General features: G+C 36.3%; 1 protein-coding gene across 4 annotated transcripts; it reads left to right on the forward strand.

Annotated features, from left to right (window-relative positions):
• Positions 1 to 2317: 2317 nt before the first annotated feature.
• On the forward strand, positions 2318 to 22460 carry u2surp (U2 snRNP-associated SURP domain containing). 4 transcript variants are annotated; one of them, XM_055202121.2, is made up of 26 exons: positions 2318 to 2456; positions 3318 to 3416; positions 5238 to 5349; positions 5512 to 5633; positions 5718 to 5788; positions 5874 to 5962; positions 6621 to 6656; positions 6779 to 6861; positions 6942 to 7107; positions 7215 to 7426; positions 8013 to 8056; positions 9904 to 10008; positions 10389 to 10455; positions 10538 to 10704; positions 10796 to 10958; positions 11051 to 11130; positions 11387 to 11474; positions 12865 to 13032; positions 13115 to 13295; positions 13688 to 13762; positions 13851 to 13914; positions 14046 to 14202; positions 14285 to 14395; positions 14471 to 14598; positions 21598 to 21771; positions 21881 to 22460. In XM_055202121.2, exons 1-26 carry the CDS (start codon positions 2412 to 2414, stop codon positions 22017 to 22019), a joined length of 2946 nt encoding a protein of 981 aa, XP_055058096.2. In that variant the 5' UTR covers positions 2318 to 2411; the 3' UTR covers positions 22020 to 22460. The 4 variants fall into 4 exon arrangements, with proteins under 4 accessions (XP_055058096.2, XP_055058098.2, XP_055058099.2 ...); XM_055202123.2 differs by having other exon boundaries at positions 12865 to 13002; XM_055202124.2 differs by lacking the exon at positions 6621 to 6656.
• The last annotated feature ends 72 nt before the right edge of the window (positions 22461 to 22532 follow it).

A 22532-nucleotide genomic window follows, 5' to 3' on the forward strand; every position in this document is an offset into this window, starting at 1 on the left:
TTGCTGGGACATGGGTAGTCTCGCGGGCGTGACGTTACTCGAGGACGCAGAGACTGCACATCTGTCTGCATGGTGACGTCACACGCCTCTCTCTCGCTCAGCGCAGTTTCCATATTTGTTTCCTCGGATCGTCATTTATTTGATAGTGAGCTTTAATTACAAACGCTGATATGATCAAGTCAGCATTGCTTCACAAGGTATGTATACGAACTTATCATTTCTAATATGAACGTAGATAATACATCTCAGTTTTATTCACCCTTGTGGGATGCAGTTACGGTCATGATGCAGGATATTACACGGATGCTGCTGAATTTGCCGACAGCAGAGGTATTAAATTATATGCGTATGAATGTTTTTCGTATTTGGTGACAAATCATATAATGGGATGAATAATTTTCTTATAATGTTATATATGATGCATAAATTTGCGGCTTCTAATATCAATGAGAGTGATGCTTATATGGTCGACGTTAACTGCTTATGTTAAATAGGCCTTGTTGGCATCATGGTTTAACTGTATGTTTTAAATGTTTTATAGGTTGCAGAGATGGCTGACATTATGTGATGTCTTGGCTGTGCAGGCATTTTCATGAAGTAAATGCACTGTGCTGGTTCCCTGCATCTGACAAGCAATAGATGAGATTAATATTTCAATAGTGTCCCTTTGAATAAATACCCCTGTTGGCAGAATCATATTTATCTTGGTTGTCGCCTGTGATGCACTGGCAGTAAACCCTGCTAAAAACAATAGAAACCATCACAAAAATTCTATTGGTTTTAATGGGAATCTTATTACTGTAATTGTCTAAAAACACACTACAAAAAGGAATTCTGAAGTAGTGTTAATAGTAAAAGGTAATGGTTCCTATTGGAATTTTAATGTAAACCAGTAGAATTTCTGTGATGGTTTTTATTGTTTATTTCAGCAGGGAAGTCATAACGTAGTATTTACAAATATAAAAGAAGGTCTCATCTGGTCCAGTAAAATTTTATGTCTTTAGGCTCTCGCTGTACGTGTTCACGGTGGACCTTGATTTAATGTATTTCAATTAAGGCACGCGGTGAATGCCAAGAGCGGAGTCATCTTCAACAAATTTAATGTTGCTTGTTTATGTACATTTATGATTTAAGATAATTTCAAACTTTGTTTGTTTTTTTCCTTGCTCACTTTTCTATAGACCTACACAGTGTTTAAAGCAACAATAAAACAAACTTGAATGTAATTTATTTGTGATACTGTTATACAGAATGGGAGACATATGATCCATACAGGCTACTTTAACCACATGTAGTGTTAATAAGCGTAAATCCTTAATTATTAAACAAAAATTTCTCTATATACTTTACTTTTAAGAATCGGATGATACATTTTCAGAATCCTCTCTAATTATTGTTTAAGAGGAAACAATGTAACATTAAATATCATACAAGAAACAAAATTGATAGTAAATACCTCTCTTATCTGCTTAAATTATGTGCAAAATTATGCTTACTTACTAATTACTGAGTTTATATATGTAAGACACTACATCTACTTAATAGTACACATCTGCATTTATTATCTGTATTTGTTGTTAATTTATTAGCATTGTATTATATTTTGGCCCCTGAAGATTAATACATTTTTTAGTACAAAGACTAACTCAGTATAGACAGGCCAAACCAGAGAAACTGATCTTTGAAGAACAACAGGGAAGGATCCAGCTGGAAATAAAATGCTTTGTTTAATTCATAATCATTGTGATTTGGTTTCATTTATATAAATCAACATTTAACATGACAAAATATAAATGCATCGTGTACCTTGTGAATCCAAGAACCTCCCTGCTGAAAAAAAACAGCATCAAACCAGCATGGGAATTATGTGGTCACCAGCAAAGCAGCCCCAAAACACAAGCTGGTCTTGCTGGTATGCTGTTTTTTTTTCAGCAGGGCTACGTGCTATAGACCTTTGAATGTTAGTAAATAGATCAGTCAGAGCCTGCGTCCCAACTATGCCCTAAAAGAATGTACTGTTTTTTTATGGGAAAGTATAGACATTTGAGTGCTTTTACAGAGATAGCACATACTAAATCTAATTTCGACTACTTTAGTAAGGCTACTGATAGTAAGCGAATTGGGACGCAGGTAGAGTTTCGTACAGCAGATGGCAGCCAAACCAAGTTCATCAACAAAGGAGTTAGCGTGTGCATATTTCAAACTTCAGACAACACATTTGTCTTGTGTAATAAACACGCATTGACCAAAATATTTATATATATATTTAGTGTATCAGGGCATCATAAACAGTTCATAAAACTCAAATTTTTCATTCATATGACCGTTCTGTCATCAGTAATACACGTCACATAGGCTCGTTCACTGTGAGATGTGAACGCGCCTCATGCGCTTGCACAGTGTTGGGCAAAATGGCGGACAAAACGCCAGGCGGGGCGCAGAAAGCCAGCTCAAAGGTATTTAATTGCGTTTGTACTTTATATCGTTTTGTTAGAGTGAACCCGTCTTACTTGTGAAGATAAAGATAGAACAATTTTAGTTTGATTAAGTTGTGTGTTGCTGTGTGACGCAAGAAGCTGCTCCATTGTGATGCTAACTCATTAGCGGTGCAGCTAACTAAATATCCAGGAGCTTGCACGTATTTGCCTGAAACCCTATTTCCAATTTATAATGTATTTGATCATATTTATTGTTTCCAACTAACTAATCATGTTGACTCCACCATGAGCACGAGATATGATGATGCTGCCGTGCTGGGTGCTAACAAAGCTAACACAAACACGAAACATTAATGTAGACTACCGGACATGATAATTATGTAAAACAGTATTATTTAATAACTTTATAATGTTTATTAGCATAATAAATGTTAAGTTTGATATTTGCTATGTTCATGTATGAGGTAACGCACTCGGTTTGCTTTAATGAGCTAACGTAATGTTTGCTAATATTGCTAGCCACGTGAACCTTGACAACTGAAATGAACACAGCAAGCAAATATCGTGCAATGAAAATATATTGCATATTCAGTGTGGCTTTATCATTTGACTGTACCTGATGATGGGTTACTTATTTATCCACGTTTACTGGAGATCTTGGTTTAATATTCACGTCATATAAGTACACTAAACCCTTGCCAATGATGTCTGTATCATAACTCTTCTTTTGGGGTTTCCTCTTTTGGAGTTTTTCATTACTGAATTTATGTACTGTCAAAAAAATATATTTCTTTTCTTTTGTCAAAAGTCTTTTCTCTTCAAGAAATATGTAGGCAAAATATGATTTGTGAAATAATTATTTTTTATATTTTCATGCAGGCTTTATTGGAAAGTAAATTAAAGGCCTTTAGTATCGGCAAGATGGCAGTTGCTAAGAGAACACTAAGTAAGAAAGAACAGAATGAACTAAAAAAGAAGGTGAGTATGTAAAGTCAGTTACTGCTGACCTATAACATTTATAAAGCAACATTGACTTTTTGCATTGATTCCTATCTTTATGACACACATGCTGCTGCTTTCTAGTTAAAACTATTTGTTCATTCAACCAGAAATATCAACGCACAGAAAACATAAACATTGGTAAATGTTAGATCCTGTAAAAGCTTTAGTACACAAGTTTAAAGGCGCACTACGCCCTTACTTGCATGGCTGGGTCCACACACCCACTAACCAAAAGTTAAAGCCTTCAAGAGTGGTCATGAGCACCCCAAGGCGATACAAAAATAATAACATGCGGGCAGAGGACAGTGTCTCTATGGACATGAAACACCCTCACGACTTTGAATTAAAGCGTCTGCTAAACCTCATGATTCAATTATGATTTAAAAGGTCATGTGTCTTGTCCTTCAATTCCATTGTGTTATTAATAATGCAAACATAAAAAACTAATGTTTAAACATTTTTGCAGTGCACTGTAAACAGGGCCTGAAATTGGGAACGGGGAAATTTGCATGTAGATGACTCGTATAAAGGATTTATTAACTTTGTAGGGGACTCAAAAAATATTATGCTATATTACAATTATGTTATGTAAAGAATACCAAGAGATATGTATAAAGAATAAGTATAAATGCATAAATACGCAGAAAAAATAATATATACATTAATATAAATGTGGTGATCTTTTTTCAATGCATGCACTTCAACTTTGAATGTGTTGGCATTTAGCCTAGCCCCATTCATTCCTTAGGATCCAAACAGGGATGAATTTAGAACCCAACATACACTTCCATGTTTTTCCTATTTAAAGACTGTTCCATGAGTAGTTACATGAGTAAGTAAGGTGGCACAAAATAAAAAGTTTTTTAAGCGGATACTGGAGAAAAACTATATTGTATGGCGGACGAGCACTTAGTTTGCAGCTCTTCCACCTCGGGCGCAGTAACGTCATCACTCTCCTTCACCTTCTCAGCGTGAGCGAGAGGGTGGAGTTCACAGGACTCAGGAGTGATGACGTTACTGCACCAGAGGTCGAAGGTCCATCTTCACTTTTTATTAGATGTGCACTTTTACTACTGCAACTGTTTGTTGTCTTTGTTTTTATCAGGTGTTTGTATTATGAGCAAGCCGCACGTCAAAACTTGCATTGCTTTAAGCTTCCAGTTCATTAATTATAAACGTGTGATAGTTTATAATGCTGAAGTAGTGTTGCATCACTTGCATGCCCGATTAGGTTTGTATGGCTTTAACAACACTAAACAGCCATCCAATTTTTAAAATGAGTGAGTGTGCTTTATTTAAACGCAACCCCCTCCTATGATTATATTTCACAGCTCTAATCATACATAATGATTGAGAGAGCTTATTTTTAACATCTTTGCACAGTCTTGCGCCGATTATGCTTAATAAACATATAACGGTGGGTCATGTAAATGCGTAAAACAGTTTTCTTTTACCGGGGAAAGCCCATAAACGGCATAAACAAAGACCGATCGGCACAGGTAGTTTTTTGCACATTGTTCATGTGCACAACCACGAGAAGTGATACAACAATATAGCTTAAGACGGATATGCCGTTGGCTTTTTTAAGGACTATTATGTACTATAGTCTGTAACGTCACTGCCTGCGAGAAACCTGACAAATTCCCATGTAAACGCAGTTTGTTGATTTGCATGTAAACGCACGTAAACGTTTTCTATAATAAGCAGATTTTTGATAGTTATCCGCTTATTATTCTTTGCATGTAAATGCACTCATTGTGCTTTGCTAAATTACTTTAACAATCTATGGTTTTACAGGAGGATGAAAAGGCAGCTGCAGAGATCTATGAGGAATTTCTCGCTGCATTTGAGGGAGGTGAAGGAAAGGTTAAGACTTTTGTCCGTGGTGGCCTTGCTAATGCTACGAAAGGTGAGTTTATCATCTGAAAGTTTCTGCAAGTGTGTTTGTTCATTATTTCACATCTACTGGTGGCAGTCATGGCAAGCTAAATGCCACAATATGTAAATATAGCAACTACAGTTACTTCTGATAATGGCCGTCTTAAGATCTGTGGTTCTTTATCTGTCATAGAGGAGGCAGTAGCCGATGACAAGAAAGGAAAGCTTTACAAACCGAAGGCAAGGGTGCCGGAGCCAAAAAGTTTTTTGCCTTTGGAAACTCCACCACAGTTTTTAGCATTTGACAAACGCAATGTAAGTTCTTCTCACGTTTTGTTTCTATTGAACCTTTATTGAAAACAACTATATTTTAAAAACCCATTATTGTTCTCTACGTAGGCGGCAAAGAAGGCGGGGGAGAAGGAGAAGAAAAAGAGCAACCTTGAACTCTTTAAAGAAGAATTAAAACAGTTGGTGTTCCTTATTGTATTTAACAAGCAATAGTGCATTTTTTATGATAACATGTGACCGTTTAATCTTTGGTTGTTTCTGTAGGATACAGGAAGAGCGTGATGAACGTCACAAGTTGAAGGGCAGAGTCAGTCGTTTTGAGCCTCTTCCCACGGCGGAAGGACGACGATCTAGTAAGTTGTTTAGTCATATGTATTAGGGTTTTTCAAGCTATCCCCCTCTTTTTCGCTCGTGGAGTCAGACCCAGTCTCTGAGTTTCTGCCCAGTCTGATCTCACGAATTTCCGTGTCATAGTCACAGAATTTTTTGGTCATTTTTTCGTGGCATTCTCACGGATCTCTGCATATTTCCGTGGCCCTGCCACAGACTTTCTTTTCCGTGGCATTCTCACGGATTGGTTGCTCAACTGTTTTGTCCTATTTTCTTGCCATTGTCGCTTTGGTTTAGGGTTAGATTTACATAAAATGACATCCCTACCCAAACCCAACTCTAACCCTAACGCAAGGTGACAATTGATTAAAGTTTAGAAAATATAAAAGAATACATCAGAAAAAATTGTATAAACCAATACTTACAGTGACAAACTAACGCAAACACCAAGTCTAACCCTGGGCCGAAGCGACAATGGTTTGAGGGTGGGAAGGAGCAGTTGAGTGGCCAATCCGTGAGAATGCCACGGAAAAGTGGGCGAGAAGTTCTGTGACTATCCCACGGAACTTTGTGAGATCATGAGGGTCGGCAGAACAACATATCATGGCTACATGCACAAATCAGTAGCCTTTACTTTTATTTAAAGAAACAAAATTTACACTGCTTTTCTGCTTCTTTTAGCGGATGGTTCTTCAAGAAGAAACCGTCCGTCCAGTGGTAATTTTGTTTTATATACTGTGTAATGCAATTATGTGACCTGTTTGGTGTTTATTATCTCAAGGTAGTGAAAATCTGGAAAAAAAAGAATTGTTATTTAGTGCGTTTGTTTTGCTTTTCAGTATTGGATGAATCGGCTCCAGGCTCACATGATGTTGGCGATCCAACAACTACAAATCTTTATTTAGGGAACATAAATCCTCAGGTAATTTAGAATTGATTATTAGGTAACATGTGAAACCAATCATAGTGTCCCATACTGAGAAATGATCTTTATTTCTTCAGATGAATGAGGAAATGCTATGTCAGGAATTTGGTCGCTACGGTCCATTAGCGAGTGTGAAAATTATGTGGCCCAGGACTGATGAGGAGAGGGCCAGGGACAGAAACTGTGGCTTTGTAGCCTTCATGACAAGGAGAGATGCTGAACGTGCACTTAAGAATTTAAATGGTAGGTTGTAAACCCACCCATTTATTTAATCCATCTATACTATTAATACGTTTTCATTAAGGTTTATGTTATAAAATCTCTGAATCTGGATATGCTATTGCTTATAGGCAAAATGGTAATGAATTTTGAAATGAAACTGGGATGGGGCAAAGGTGTACCAATTCCTCCTCACCCCATATACATTCCACCTTCAATGATGGAGCACACCCTCCCGCCTCCACCCTCTGGACTGCCCTTCAATGCCCAGCCCAGAGAGAGGCTAAAGAATCCCAACGCTTCTATGCCTCCCCCTCCGAAGAGCAAAGAGGAGTTTGAGAAGGTAACTTGGCACATGTAGGACAGAATAATTTCCGTTAGCATGGTCATAAATGTAGTTAGGAGAGCTGATGTTTGTGTATATTGTAATTTTATTTTGAGAGAGTTTTTGACTTTTATATTTTTGCACAAAAGTTTTACATTTAGAATTGTGTAGACTTAATAAATTAAATGTCATTTTTAATATTATATAAATTATTTATGTATTATGCTGATTGTACCGGTAAGTGTTTTTTGAGTGTAGGCTATTTTTGATTTTAGACTTTCTGTAGGCCTAGGTGCTTTTTGGTGCCAAGTTAAAATGAAACTATTCATTTTGAAACTGTTTGTCTGAAAAAAAGTCTTTGTGTTTGAAAAGGATTATTTAGATAGAACTGAAGAAATTACAAATATATATATAATATTGATGCAAATCTTTATCAGTGCCATTTTCTATAGGGAATTGTTCAGTCAAGTTTTAAAACTGACACTGTAGATAGAACACGTTTGTTGTTGTAGGAGTATATGTTGCATTTAGTGTTATGCTTGTATCTTTTTAACAATACTCACATATATTCTATGTTTATTATTTGATGTGACTTCATATCCAGACTCTGTCGCAAGCCATAGTCAAAGTGGTTATCCCAACAGAAAGGTACATGTTTTTCTTTTTTCCAAATCTAATGAAATGTAGAAAACTTATCCCATCTCTAAAGTTTGAACAATTGGACATATGCATGCTACCAGAGGCTGGTTGGGGTGAGCAACAGTTGAGGCCTTGCATGAAAACCAAAAGAAAAATTTACTAACCATTACAAATTTTAGACATGACTACAAAGGTTCACAGTGCCTAGGTAGTGAAGTTATAACTAGTATGAGAATTTGCTGTGAATAAGAATCTGTATTTTTAGAAGAGATGCTTTTTAATGTTTTATATAGACATGATTTTTATACAGGGTTCCCACGGGTCCTTAAAATCCTTGAAAGTTTGTGAATCTGGGGTGGGGGGGATTCAAGGCCCAAGTTTTTTAAAATATACTTGCATAGACTTTTTAAGCACACATGCTAAACTGTTCGCTTTAAATGCTTATATCTTCTGTATGCGAATGTTGATTCATACCAAAATGCTCTTTTGCATAGTTGTGTTTGACACATGAAAACGTCTCGGGTTATGTATGTAACTGTTGTTCCCTGAGAAGGGAGCGAGACGCTGCGTCTCCCTAGCCATACTTCCTGCATCCCTGTAATGCCAATATTTCAGATAGCGATATACTTCCTGGCTCCCGCGTCACCCTGTCTTCGTCGTTAAGCCTAACTATTGGTTGAATTTGATATACACATTCAGACGCAGTTACCCTTGGAGGCGTCCCCAAAGTGTCACTGCAGTGACGCAGCGTGAGTTCCTTGATAGGGATCTGTAACAATGTTTCTTAAAAGGTAACACGATCTAACCTTGCTCTCACTTGAAATGTGACCCCCACATTTAGTCCTTGAATTTGAGTGTATTGGACCTGGAAAGTCCTGGAAAGGCCCTTGAATTTGAAGTTAACTAAGGTGTGGGAACCCTGTTTATGCTGCGTACACACCAAACGCGAAGCATCACTTTTCTTGGTCTAGATTACTTATGGGATTAAACTTTGTGTCATGCGTATCTTTTGCTCGAGTTGAATATTTTCAACTTGCGCGAAGACGTGTTTGATGTGAATAGTGCGTTTTTGCCGCAATTGCGCAAAAGTTTGGTCATTCTACTTAAAGTGTTTTTATGAGTGTTGCTAAGATGTAATCAGGTTTACTTTCAGCTATGATCCATTACACTGCTACTAATATATAATCTAAAACACTACAGAATACACAATCACCTAGTCTTAGTTACTGATAAACAACCCCTCTGGCTATTGCTCACTTTAACCGTCGCAGTAGTGTGATTCAAAAGCGGCACCCAATCCCCATAGTCTCAGTGACCTTTGACATTGGCCTTGGTGAGCAGCACAAGTTGAACTGTCTGGAGCTGCGAGGGACCAGAAAAGCGTCACGGGATGGATTGGGGAAAGTATACAGAATGATTGCCTAACATCGGTATGATCGACTCCAATACTTGTGATTTGTGTTTCAGTACATTAGAGAAACATCATCTGTTATTGGCCACTTTACAAGCCAGACCAGGGACCAATTACATTGACCCAATCCTTTAGCTGACTCTTGAAGTGCTTACATGGTTATTTGTTCCTCTTCATCCACACAAAATAAGTCACATGGCATCACATTTAGTGCCTCGAAAGAAGCTCCAATGGCTGAGACTCTGTAGATTAGAGAGGATTGACATGTTTTGATTGTTACTGTCATACTGTCAGTCAGTTTTAAATCTTAAAAGCTCAAAAGAACATGTCTATTGATTTATGGATAGCAGTGCAGGAATGTTGCATTTCTACAGATGCCATTTTGTTGGAGCTGTTTAGGTGATGGTGCTGAATTTGTTTCGCTTTAACTGTGTTTTTCTTGTAGGAATTTGCTCTCTCTCATCCATCGAATGATCGAGTTTGTGGTGCGTGAGGGACCCATGTTTGAGGCCATGATCATGAACCGAGAGATCAACAATTCACTCTATAGGTGAGGCAAATGTGGATGATTTTAAGTCTTTAAGGCTGTTTCCAAAGAGATTTGGTCTCTTAAAGGCGGGTGCATAATCTCTGAAAGCCAATGTTGACATTTGAAATCACCTACACCAATATGCCCCTACCCCAATAGAATCTGGACCGTCTTTTGATAGACCCACCCCAACACATTCACAACCCAGGCAACGATGTCGGTTGGTAGACACGCCCTTTACTGCTGATTGGCCACAAGTGTGTTTTGGTACTCAGCCCGACTCCCTTTTCCAAAGTGTTTTTTAAAAATCATGCACCACGCCTTTAATTTTTCTTAAACTGTACTTATCTTGTTTGATCAAACATTCAAACTAATCAAACATTGTTTTATGGGTTCAACAGATTTTTATTTGAAAATCAAAGTCCTGCTCATGTCTATTACCGGTGGAAATTGTACACGATATTACAGGTTAGTGTTATCTGTTTCTTTTTTACCTTTTTATAAAAAATCAAACGTTAGGAAAAATAGTTACAAACATTTTTACTTACAGGGTGAATCTCCAACAAAATGGAAAACTGAGGAATTCAGGATGTTTAAGAATGGATCCATCTGGCGACCACCCCCTCTCAACCCGTACTTACATGGCACTCCTGAAGATGAAGAGCGTGAAGATGACGTAGAGGACGACACCAGCAAGAAGGGGTCCTTAAAAGACGAGTATGTCCCTGTGTTAGTTCTGGACTGTTTAGCAAGTATGTATCTAACAAGGCCTTCTGATATATGTACTTAATATTGTTTTTGGTTGCAGCGAAAGGGATAAACTGGAGGAGATTCTTCGAGGTCTCACGCCGAGGAAGAGTGATGTAGCTGAAGCCATGCTGTTCTGCCTTCAACACGCTGATGCAGCCGAGGAGATTGTTGAATGCATTGCTGAGTCTCTGTCCATACTTAAAACGCCTTTGCCAAAGAAGGTCGGGCTTAGCAAGAGAACTAGGATTATCTATATATCTTTTTTTTTTGTTTCTTATTTTTGTTGACTTGACTGTCTTTTGTCTTCATTCAGATTGCAAGGTTATATTTGGTGTCCGATGTGCTGTATAACTCATGTGCAAAAGTTGCTAATGCCTCTTATTACAGAAAATTGTAAGTGTATTTTGATTTTATTAGATTATCTTGATTAAAGGTGTAGCGGAGGATTTTCTCGAATTCTAGAAAAGAATCACCTTCTCCACTTTTAAAAAAATGCAATTGCACAACACTCCTGATTGACAACTAGGAGGACCAATAGTCTTGATGATGCACCCGGAAAAAGAAAGTCCTCCGCAATACCTTTAAGCACGCTCTAATATTATTAGGTAGAATTTGTCAGTTTATTTATTGTACCCATTTTTTTTTACAGCTTTGAAGCAAAACTTTGTCAGATATTTTCTGACCTCAATGCCACTTACAAGACAATACAAGGCCACTTACAATCAGAACATTTTAAGGTGAGACTTCCTGTTCTTACTCTGCTATTTACAGAGTTCCCACGGGTCCTTGAAGTTTTTGAAAATATACATACATAGATACAGGTCATTGAAAGTGCTTGAATCTATTTTATTCAAGAATTTTTCTGTAAAAAATTCATATTATTCCCTGTGTAGTGTAGGATAATATCATAAAAATTCTAGCGTGCTAAACTGTTCGCTTTTAATGCTTATATCTTCTGTATGTGAATGTTGATTCATACCAAAATTATTTTTTGCATAGTTGTGTTTGACACATGAAAACGCCTCGGGTTACGTTTGTAACTGTTGTTCCCTGAGAAAGGATTGAGATGCTGTGTCTCCCTTGCCATACTTCCTGCGTCCCTGTAACGCCGTCTTTGGCAATATTTCAGATAGCGATATACCTCCTGGCTCCTTCGTCACCCTGTCTTTGTCGTTAAGCCTTACCATTAGTTAAATTTGTTATACACATTCAGACGCACTTACCACTGGAGGCGTCCCCAAAGTGTCACAGCAGTGACGCAGCGCAAGATCCCTCAAAAGAGAACTGTAACAATGTATCTTAAAAGGTAACACAATGTAACCTTGCTCTCACTTAAAATGTGTCCCCACATTTAGTCCTTGAATTTAAGTGTATTGGACCTGGAAAGTCCTTGAATTTGAAGTTAACTAGAGTGTGGGAACCCTGTATTTATTAGATTTTTTTTAGGAGGGCCGTTTACAAGCCTCCAAAAACTGGATTTCTGAAACCTCAGGTACATTGTACCTGGTTGCGCATGCACGTACAGTAGTGTGTAGACTACAAGAGTATTGCAGTTTGACTTAATGCTCATGTCATAAAGCTACGCAAGTGATAGCCCAGAGTATAATCTGTTTTTACATGTACACAAACATGCATGCATGCATGGTTGAACGCAAAGCATCGTTTATTTGACTCGTACGTGTACACAGATGTTTGACGCATGCACACTGTGACAAAATGCAATAAATCTCTTGGGCTACATACTACATTTTCATGTACGGCCATGCATGATCCACACATGCAAAGTAAGCGCGGTAGCGTCAAATGAAATCTGCACTTACATATGCAGAAAAAAAACAGATTATACCCAGGGCTAAACGGTCAAAACGATGATGTCATGTGAATTGCTTATTACATGTTCACTTATTAGTTTCATAAGTTATGAAACTTTGCTGCTTTATAGTAGAGAGTCATTTGTTGTATATCCTTTTGTTTGATGCTTTCTGACACTGCAATGTGTATGTGAAATTTTTTTAAAGGCACAAAGGAAAAACCTTTCTGTTTTTAGTTTAATCATTGTTCTGTAAATATACCCTAAGATTTTAAGCACTGCCTGAAATAAACGTTGCTTCATTTTGCTCTCCACAGCAAAGAGTAATGACCTGTTTCCGTGCCTGGGAGGACTGGGCAGTTTATCCTGATCCTTTCCTGATTAAACTGCAGAACATTTTCCTGGGACTTGTTAGTCTTGATCCGGACAAGGAAATCGTAGAGCTGATTCCAGAGGTTAGTTTGGAAAAGATTCAGTTATTCAGAGTAAGTAGCATCAAAGTATTAACTGAGTCAGAGTCTATGATTAGGCCGACGTATCATTAATGCTTTATGCATTACTACGCAGCCACCAGTAACCAGCCTCGACATTGATGGTGCTCCTATTGTGGAGGAGGAGCTGGATGGTGCTCCTCTGGATGATGTTGATGGCACACCTATTGCTCTTGCGCAAATTGATGGTGCACCTCTCGATGACCTGGATGGAGTGCCTATCAAAGGAGTAGATGATGATCTGGATGGCATTCCTTGTAAGATTGATTGCTAAAATATGTTACTCAATTAAGACTGGATTTCACAAATAATTAAAATCTATTTATGAGATTATGAGCAACAGAGTTTGATTTTAATCTTTGGCATGACTTTACCTATTCAATATTAAAGATATCAAGGTGATATTTTCACTGAATGTTCTTTTATATTACGTAGGATGTGGAAAACAGCAAATCCCTAAAAATGACTTTAGCTGGGTTTTCACATACTGGTTAACGTTTTCCATTTTAATGTTCTCTTTATAATAAAAACCTGAAATTGTACAGGACATTTTAAGTGTGGGAACCCTGTTGCATTTCACTGTAATATAAACATAAAATGTCAGATGTGATGTGTGTAAAATAAATGTTTTGGAATTTCTGTTTTTTAGTTGATCAAAAACCCGGTTTTAAGGTAGCCCCTTCAAAATGGGAAGCAGTGGATGGTGCTGCTTTAGAAGCGCAAGGTTAGTCCTGATGATTTTCTTCACATTAAAATGTTTCTCTTAATATATCTGCTTTGTTTACAGAAAATTGATTTTACTCTGTTTTTAGCTGTAACCACATCAAAATGGGAGGTCTTTGATCAGCCAGAAGAATCTGAGAAAAGTAAAGAGAGGTTAGTTTGCTTAACTTTATAAACAGCAAATCTTGTGGAGTTGACTTTTTTGATAAATTGACTTTGAATCATGAAGTACACCTGTAATGTTCTTTAGACCCAAACTCACTTTGTTTTACTTTGTCAAAAAGGACAACACGTGAAACTGATAGCAAAGACTCTCTGAAGAGCTCCAGCGCTGCAGAGCAACAGTCCTACATTAATCCTGCTAGAGAAGAATATGATACGAAATCTGCCAAGTTCTCTGAGATGAGTGAGGAGAAACGTGCCAAACTTAGAGAAATCGAGGTAGGTACCTTAATGTTAATATATGAAACATAAAGCCTAATATTCTTGAAAATTATTAATTCATTTTTCTTTCCTGTTACAGCTTAAAGTCATGAAGTTTCAAGATGAGCTTGAATCTGGAAAAAGGCCCAAAAAATCTGGACAAAGTATTCAAGAACAAGTAGAGCTTTATCGGGACAAGTTACTACAGAGGGTAAGTAGCAGCTAAATTGTAGAATTGCAGTACTCTCAATTTTTTGTTTTTAAAACTAATTTTTGTCCTGCTCAGGAGAGGGAGAAGGAGAAGGAGACAGAAAAAGACAGAGACCGAGAGAAAGAGAGAAAAGACAAAGAGAAATTGGATGTATCACATAAGGAAAAGGACAAAGATGACGCTACACCAAGCAGAAAAGAAAAGTAAGTTAAAATAAACAAAGAATCAGCAAGCAAATAAACAGTATTAAAGACTATAGCCATGTGTCCTTCCCAGGCTTTTTTGCAAAACCAGATGTAACTGATGGGAATGCTTATCTACGGAGCCCGTAAGGGGACACTTTGGTGTATTTTTTTAGACCACACTATTGCGTTCCCACGCAATACTTTTGCGTTCCCACGCAATACTTTTTGCGTTCCCACGCAATACTTTTTGCGTTCCCACGCAATGCTTTTTGCGTTCCCTCGCAAAACTTTTGCGTTCCCCAGAGAAACCTTTTGCGTTCGCTCGCAAAAAGAGAATACTGTTTTCTCGAGAAAGCACAGCGCTGCACGGCGTCACCTGAGGCAGTTCATTAGGCAATGGCATCATTGATGCCCACTGTTTGAAGATTTGATATATAACTACTGTTATTAAAGAATTATACAGTATTTCTTTGTATTTAAGTCCAAGTTCAAATGAATAGTGGCATGTAAGACTAGTTTTGCATATTTATTTCACTCCAAAATGGTCTAGTATTGTCACTTAACTTATGCTGCTTGACTTCTCAGCATAAAGATCATTATTAAATTAATATTAAATATTTCAAATTTAGAAATAGGCTACCCCATGCCATCTAATAAAGAAGTGGGCACCCCGCGCGCGCCGCGCACCCAGCACCACATGGCATCATTGATGTCCGCTGCCAGCAGACACACAACTACCGTTATCAAACAATTACATTGCACTTCCCTGTATCTAAGTCCAAGTTCAAAACGAAACTCCATAAACCGCTCCGTTGTGAAATGGAGCGGTTTATAGAGTTTTATTTTGAACTTGGACATAAATACAAAAAATACAATGTAATTATTTAACAACAAAGCCATATATCCACCAACAGCGGACATCAATAATGCCATATGGCCCGGCGTTGCATTGCCCCCTCAGATCTGATTTGTACCCCCTCTGTTTCATTTTTGTATTCATGGTTAAAATGTTCAACCTCTTGATTTAATGGGCATTCAGTGCGCCGAAAATATTGTATTTAATTCACACTTAAGTGTATTAAAGTTTATTATATTTGTGTAATAAGTACACTTTGTGGAAGTGCATTTGAGCGCGCTTGTTTTTCGCGGGGGAGGTGCGCATCCCCGTCTTTCAAACATGTATCATTATAACCTTTATAACAATAAATTAAACTTTATACTTCCACTGTGTTTGTCTGATATGAATAACATACGTCGTCAAATTATTATTATTTGAAAATAATATTTATTTATTATTTGGAAATTACTATCTTATTTGAATAGATTTGTATTGCTGCTTCCACAGACATCAGTGTGTATTTTACAAACTAAATGTAGGCTATTGTTTTACCAGTTCGTATGTGTATTTAAATGTCTGAAATCTAAAATAAACATTATGAGGTTGAAAACTCTGCATAGTGTTGCTATATGACAGCGCTGAGCTCGTCCGTCTGGCTCAGCGCGAAAGACGTTTGAATCTGACAGTAATGTCACTGAACATTTTAAATCCCATATGGGGGTTAAATTATTATTTAAGTGTAATTAATTTCAAATATATAATATATTAAGTTGAAATAAAATGTAATAAGTTGCCTATAGGCCCGGCTGCAGGATGAAATGACTGAGGGGCAATTTGAAATTGTTGGGGGCTTACCATCAATGAATAATACACATTGAGATCTCGCTTTGGAACGACAGATTTTTTAAATGCAGCGCTCCATAAAACACTCAATATGCAACTGCACAGGTAACCAATAACTCACTAGCAACATTTAAACAGCGTAATAATCCATATTGTAGACGAGAGTATTCACGGCAATGGCAATATCCTCACAACATTATTATTGATCAAAACTTTGACAAAAATTATTTTCAAAGGAACTGCATTCTTACAGTTATTCAAAGATGCACAGATTATTCCGCATATGATTTGAATGAGAGTATTCATATAACAGCAATGAACGTCTCATATGGCAATAAATATCCACATATTACTTAACACAACAGCATGATGAAATTAATAAACGGATAAGGAAGCAGGATTGACATGTAAATTGTATTATTATTACCGTAAAAACAGCAATATTACTGAAATAACCTCTGAGGTAAATGCGCAAAACATGTTAACCGCATTAACAAGTCTAAGCAATAAAAGTGGAAAAGACATTATTATCTCTTAAAACTTTATATGACAAAAATTATATTTAAAAGAAATGTATTCTTACAGTTATTTAAAGATGCACAAATAATTCCATATATTATTTCCTGTTTAAGAGCACGTTCGTCGGCCTCGCTCTGTTATGTAATAGCTGCTTGACAGCCCTTGTGAAGGATTAGCGTGCTTAAGTGTATTGAAAGCGTACTTTTTGTGTGCTTAAAACAATAAGAGTATACTTTTTGAGAAGTGCACTTGCTGATAATATAATATAATTAAAATTAAAGACCACTTAATGTACTTAAATGGAATACACTTTAATGAGACTATTTATTAACACACTTAAGTGCACTTTTTACAACTGTAATAATATGTATTTAAGTTTAACTTAAAGAAAGTACACTTTCATGACAATATTTCTAAACACATTTAATAAATGATCATTAGACTGAAGTGACCTACTAAAGGATTTGTTAATTTAAAGTTCATGCAGTTCTTTTTTGTTGTCTGTTAAAATGTTAAAAAAAAAATAACTTTGAGTTTGTTTGTTTATTCTAAGGGATGCAATTATTCAATATTGATACTTGTTTGATTCTAATTTTACAATATGAAACTAAGAGGTTTTTTTTTATTTGTTTGGACATATACAACTCATTATTCATTTATTAAATGTACTTTTGCAAAACAAAAAAATCGATTCATAATTATTTGACTACCAAACTGTTTTATTGTCAGTGTAAGCATTGTGGTTTTTGTTTGTTTGTAATGCATTAAACTGAAATGAATACATATTTAATTAACTAGATTTGTTTTTCAGTATTTTGAGAAGTGCATACAAGTAGTTAAAGTACATACTGTAGAAAGATGCATTGAAATCGTTTTACTGCACTGAAATCACAGTTCAACTGATTGAATTTAATTTTATATTTTTGAATTTATTTGGCAAATTTGTATTTGAAACATTACATTTAATTAATAATTAAATGTACTGTTATATACTTTAACTTATTTTTAATTTCACATTAATTGCTTGACAGCAGATTGAACAGTGCACTTTAACTATATTTTAAAAACACTAGAAGCAATTATGAAAGTAAATATAAAGTTGTATTAAAGACCCACATAAGTTGTTGCAAAAAAGCACTCTTAATGGCAACTTATTGTTTTAATTTCAACTTAATATGTGATACATTTGAAATTAATTACACTTAATTTGTATTCATTTCGCTGAAAACATTGGATTTAATCCACACTTAAGTTTATTGTTAACCGACATTAAAGTGTATTTTAAGTCACATTAATTTCATGTCATTATATTGTGTAGTGCACTTTAAGTAGCCTATATTGTAAAAACACTAGAAGCAATTATGAAAGTAGATATAAAGTTGTAATAAAGTAACAATTAAGTTAACTCTTAATGGCAACTTATTACATTTTATTTCAACTTAATATATGATATATTTGAAATTAATTACATTTAATGTGCATTCAGTGCGCCGAAAAGATTGCATTTAATTCACACTTAACTGTATTAAAGTATATTATATTTAAGTACACTTTGTAAAATTACATTTAAGCACGCTTATTTTTCGCAAGGGAGGAGCACATCCCCGTCTTTTCATTATAACCTTTATAACAATAAAGTAAACTTTATACTTCCACTGTGTTTGTCTGATACGTCCGCAAATTATTATTATTATTTGAAAATAATATTTATTTATTATTTGCAAATTACTATCTTATTTGAATAGATTTGTATTGCTGCTTCCACAGACATAAGTGTGTATTTTACAAACTAAATGTAGGCTATTGTTTTACCAGTTCTTATGTGTATTTAAATATATGAAATCTAAAATAAACATTATGAGGTTGAAAACACTGAATGTTGCTATATGACAGAGCTGAGCTCGTCCGTCTGGCTCAGCGCGAAAGACGTTTGAATCTGACAGTAATGTCACTGACCATTTTAAATCCCATATGGGCATAAGGTTAAATTATTATTTAAATCAAAAGGTTGAACATTTTAACCATGAATACAAAAATGAAACAGAGGGGGTAAATCAGATCTGAGGGGCAATGCAACGCCGGGCCATATGGCATCATTGATGTCCGCTGTTAGTAGATATATAACTTTGTTATTAAATAATTATATTGTATTTTTTGTATTTATGTCCAAGTTCAAAATAAAACTCTATAGACCGCTCCATTTCACAACGGAGCGGTTTGTGGAGTTTCGTTTTGAACTTGGACTTGGATGCAAGGAAGTACAATATAATTATTTAATAACGGTAGTTGTGTGTCTGCTGACAGCGGACATCAATGATGCCATATGGTGTAGTGCTGGGTACACGGCACGCACGGAGTACCCACTTCTTTATTAGATGGCATGGGGTAGCCTATTTCTAAATTTGAAATATTTAATATTAATTTAATAATGATCTTTATGCTGAGAAGTCAAGCAGCATAAGTTAAGTGACAATACTAGACCATTTTGGAGTGAACTGAATGTGCGGGACTGGTCTTGCATGCCGCTGTTCGTTTGAACTTGGACTTAAATACAAAGAAATACTGTATAATTCTTTAATAACAGTAGTTATATATCATATCTTCAAACAGTGGGCATCAATGATGCCATTGCCTAATGAACTGCCTCAGGTGACGCCGTGCAGCGCTGTGCTTTCTCGAGAAAACAGTATTCTCTTTTTGCGAGCGAACGCAAAAGGTTTCTCGGGGGAACGCAAAAGTTTTGCGGGGGAACGCAAAAGTTTTGCGAGGGAACGCAAAAAGTATTGCGAGGGAACGCAAAAGTATTGCGAGGGAACGCAAAAGTCTTGCGTGGGAACGCAAAAGTCTTGCGTGGGAACGCAAAAGTCTTGCGTGGGAACGCAAAAGTCTTGCGTGGGAACGCAAAAGTCTTGCGTGGGAACGCAAAAGTATTGCGTGGGAACGCAATAGTGTGGTCTAAAAAAATACACCAAAGTGACCCCTTGCGGGCTCCGTACTTATCAATTAAATTTCGCCAAAATAATTTTGTTTATCTTGGTGCATAGATTAAAGGATTAGTCCATTTTCTTAAAAAAATCCAGATAATTTACTCACCACCATGTCATCCAAAATGTTGATGTCTTTGTTTGTTCAGTCGAGAAGAAATTATGTTTTTTGAGGAAAACATTCCAGAATTTTTCTCATTTTAATGGACTTTAATGGCCCCAACACGTAACTGTTTTAATGCAGTTTAAAATTGCCGTTTCAAAGGACTCTTTTTGACAAGAAAAATAAAAAATATGCACTTTTATACCACAACTTCTCTTCTTCCCCCGGCGATATGACGAGTCAGCGCGACCTCACATAATACGTCATCACGTCAAAAGGTCACAGATGACATATGCAAAACTATGCCCCAGTGTTTACAAGTGTGGAAAAAGAGGACCATTCCGACGTTGTTGTATGTGGAATGATACTAATTAATGTCTTTGTGTCAGTTTATTGTTTAAAATGGTCCGTAAGTGTGTGTTTCATATATGTAACACGTGACCTTTCGATGTCATTACGCAATTACGTGAGGTCGCGCTGACTCGTCATAATGACATCGAAAGGTCACGTGTTACATATATGAAACACACACTTACGGACCATTTTAAACAATAAACTGACACAAAGACATTAATTAGTATCATTCCACATACAACAACGTCGGAACGGTCCTCTTTCTCCACACTTGTAAACACTGGGGCGTAGTTTTGCATTCGTCATCCGTGACCTTTTGACGTGATGACGTGTTATGTGAGGTCGCACTGGCGCGTCACACAACCAGAGGAAGACGAGTTGTTGTGGTTTAAAAGTGCATATTTTTGTTTTTCTTGTCAAAAATGACAGTCGTTTCGCTAGATAAGAACCTTGTGCCTCGATTGGGATCGTTTAGAGTCCTTTGAAACTGCAATTGAAGAGTTTCGTTGCAAAACGAGATAAATCCATTTTTTTACATTTTTGTCAAAACATGTTTATTATTATGTCATCATGTTATTATTTGGTTTTATGGTGCTACTTAGCTGTATTTTTTAAGTTATAAAGGTTTAAATCAAAACAAACCAACTGCAGTTGAATTGATATTAATTGAAATCCACAACCAAAAAATTAGATTTCTGAAAAATTAAAAAAAACGTTTTGCAATGAAACTCTTCAATTTTAAACTGCTTTAAAACTGTTAAGTATTGGGGTCCATAAAGTCCATTAAAATGAGAAAAATCCTGGAATGTTTTCCTTAAAAAACATAATTTCTTCTTGACTGAACAAAGACATCAACATTTTGGATGAAATGGGGTGAGTACATTTTCGGGATTTCCTTTAAATGTCTCAAAAAAGTAGTTTGGAAACACTTTTTGTTGTCAAATTTTTTTTTACTTCCAATTTTTTAAAGAAATTTAAATGATAGCAAGCTGGCAGACTGCTATATGTATGGATATGCATATGTATGGAAACTGCTAATGTTTTTTTGCAATACCAAAATGTAGGCCACAGTTTGGATCTGTGATGTCATCATGCTTACGATTTTATTGATGAAATGCCATTGGAATGGAAAGACTAAAGACAGCAAATAAAAAAAAAAATGCATATAAATACTTTGTCGATAACTGAACACCTCAAAAAGTGAATGCAAGCATGGCTAATGGTTATATGTTAATGTTTATAAATGGCCAACTCTTTGAATACCTTTTTCAGATTGTGGCACTTTAATACTTAATGGTGATTCTTGTTTACCAAAAAAATGAATCTGGATATACGTAATCTGGATTTAACATAATCGTTGTTTTTCCTCGCCTCAGAAAACGGAGGCACAGCCCTTCACCCAGTCCCACCCGAAGTAGCAGCAGTAGACGTGGCAGATCGCCATCCCCACGATCAGAGCGCTCCGATAGATCCTATACAAAGGACATCCTTCGATCTTCCTATAAAGACTCTCCTAGAGATCGAGAAACCAACCGGAAGTCATCTAAAAGGTAAAGTTGAATTCTTAATAGTCTCACTATGAAATTGGATGTGTTGTCAGTTTTTGTTTATGAAACTGTTGCCGTTGGAGATATTCATTGATTTAATTTATCATTTCAGGTCTCCTTCCCCACCAAGAACGCCTAAAAGGTCACGCAGGTCCAGATCAAGAACACCCAAAAAATCTTCAAAGAAATCCAGATCTCGGTCACGATCGCCGCACCGTTCTCACAAAAAATCCAAGAAAAGCAAACACTGAGAGACTGCTGGCTTTTATATTAAAATATCATGCCGGAATAGTCTTTTGTGCCTCAGATTTGTCCTGTAAATCTGTGTGGGAGACATTTCCTCTTTCACCCTCTTCTCTTTTTGAAGCTCACGTACATCGGAACAAGAACAGTGTTCTCAAGGGTAATCTGTTGGGTGTTTTAAAATGTCTCTTAGGAACTTCAATTGATGTTGATGACACTGCAGTGATCAGGACTGTCCTTCATCAAGATGAAAACTTGTCTTATTTTCTGTCATGGTTTTTAGATCCCTTGAAACTGACTTAAATTAAAATACTGTAAGTTTCAGTTGTATAGATGTTTTCTTTCAATAAAGACCGTTTATGTGACTTGTAATGCCTTGTAAATGCCTTTTTATACATGCATTTTGCAACTTTGCCAAACGCCCATTAAAAATATACTTATCAATTTGAGTGCAATGACTGTGTAAAATTATTTTTTACACGGTTAAATATAAAGTTGTGTTTTGTAATCGTTTCTATTTT

Source organism: Misgurnus anguillicaudatus, chromosome 2 (assembly GCF_027580225.2).
Source record: "Misgurnus anguillicaudatus chromosome 2, ASM2758022v2, whole genome shotgun sequence".
NCBI lineage: Eukaryota > Metazoa > Chordata > Actinopteri > Cypriniformes > Cobitidae > Misgurnus > Misgurnus anguillicaudatus.

Coding starts and splice junctions, on each gene's coding strand:
- u2surp (XM_055202121.2), top strand. CDS start 2,412: ATGGCGGACAAAACGCCAGGCGGGGCGCAGAAAGCCAGCTCAAAG. Junction 5,789..5,873: donor TTTAAAGAAGAATTAAAACA/GTTGGTGTTCCT, acceptor TTGTTTCTGTAG/GATACAGGAAGAGCGTGATG. Junction 14,203..14,284: donor CCAAACTTAGAGAAATCGAG/GTAGGTACCTTA, acceptor TTCCTGTTACAG/CTTAAAGTCATGAAGTTTCA.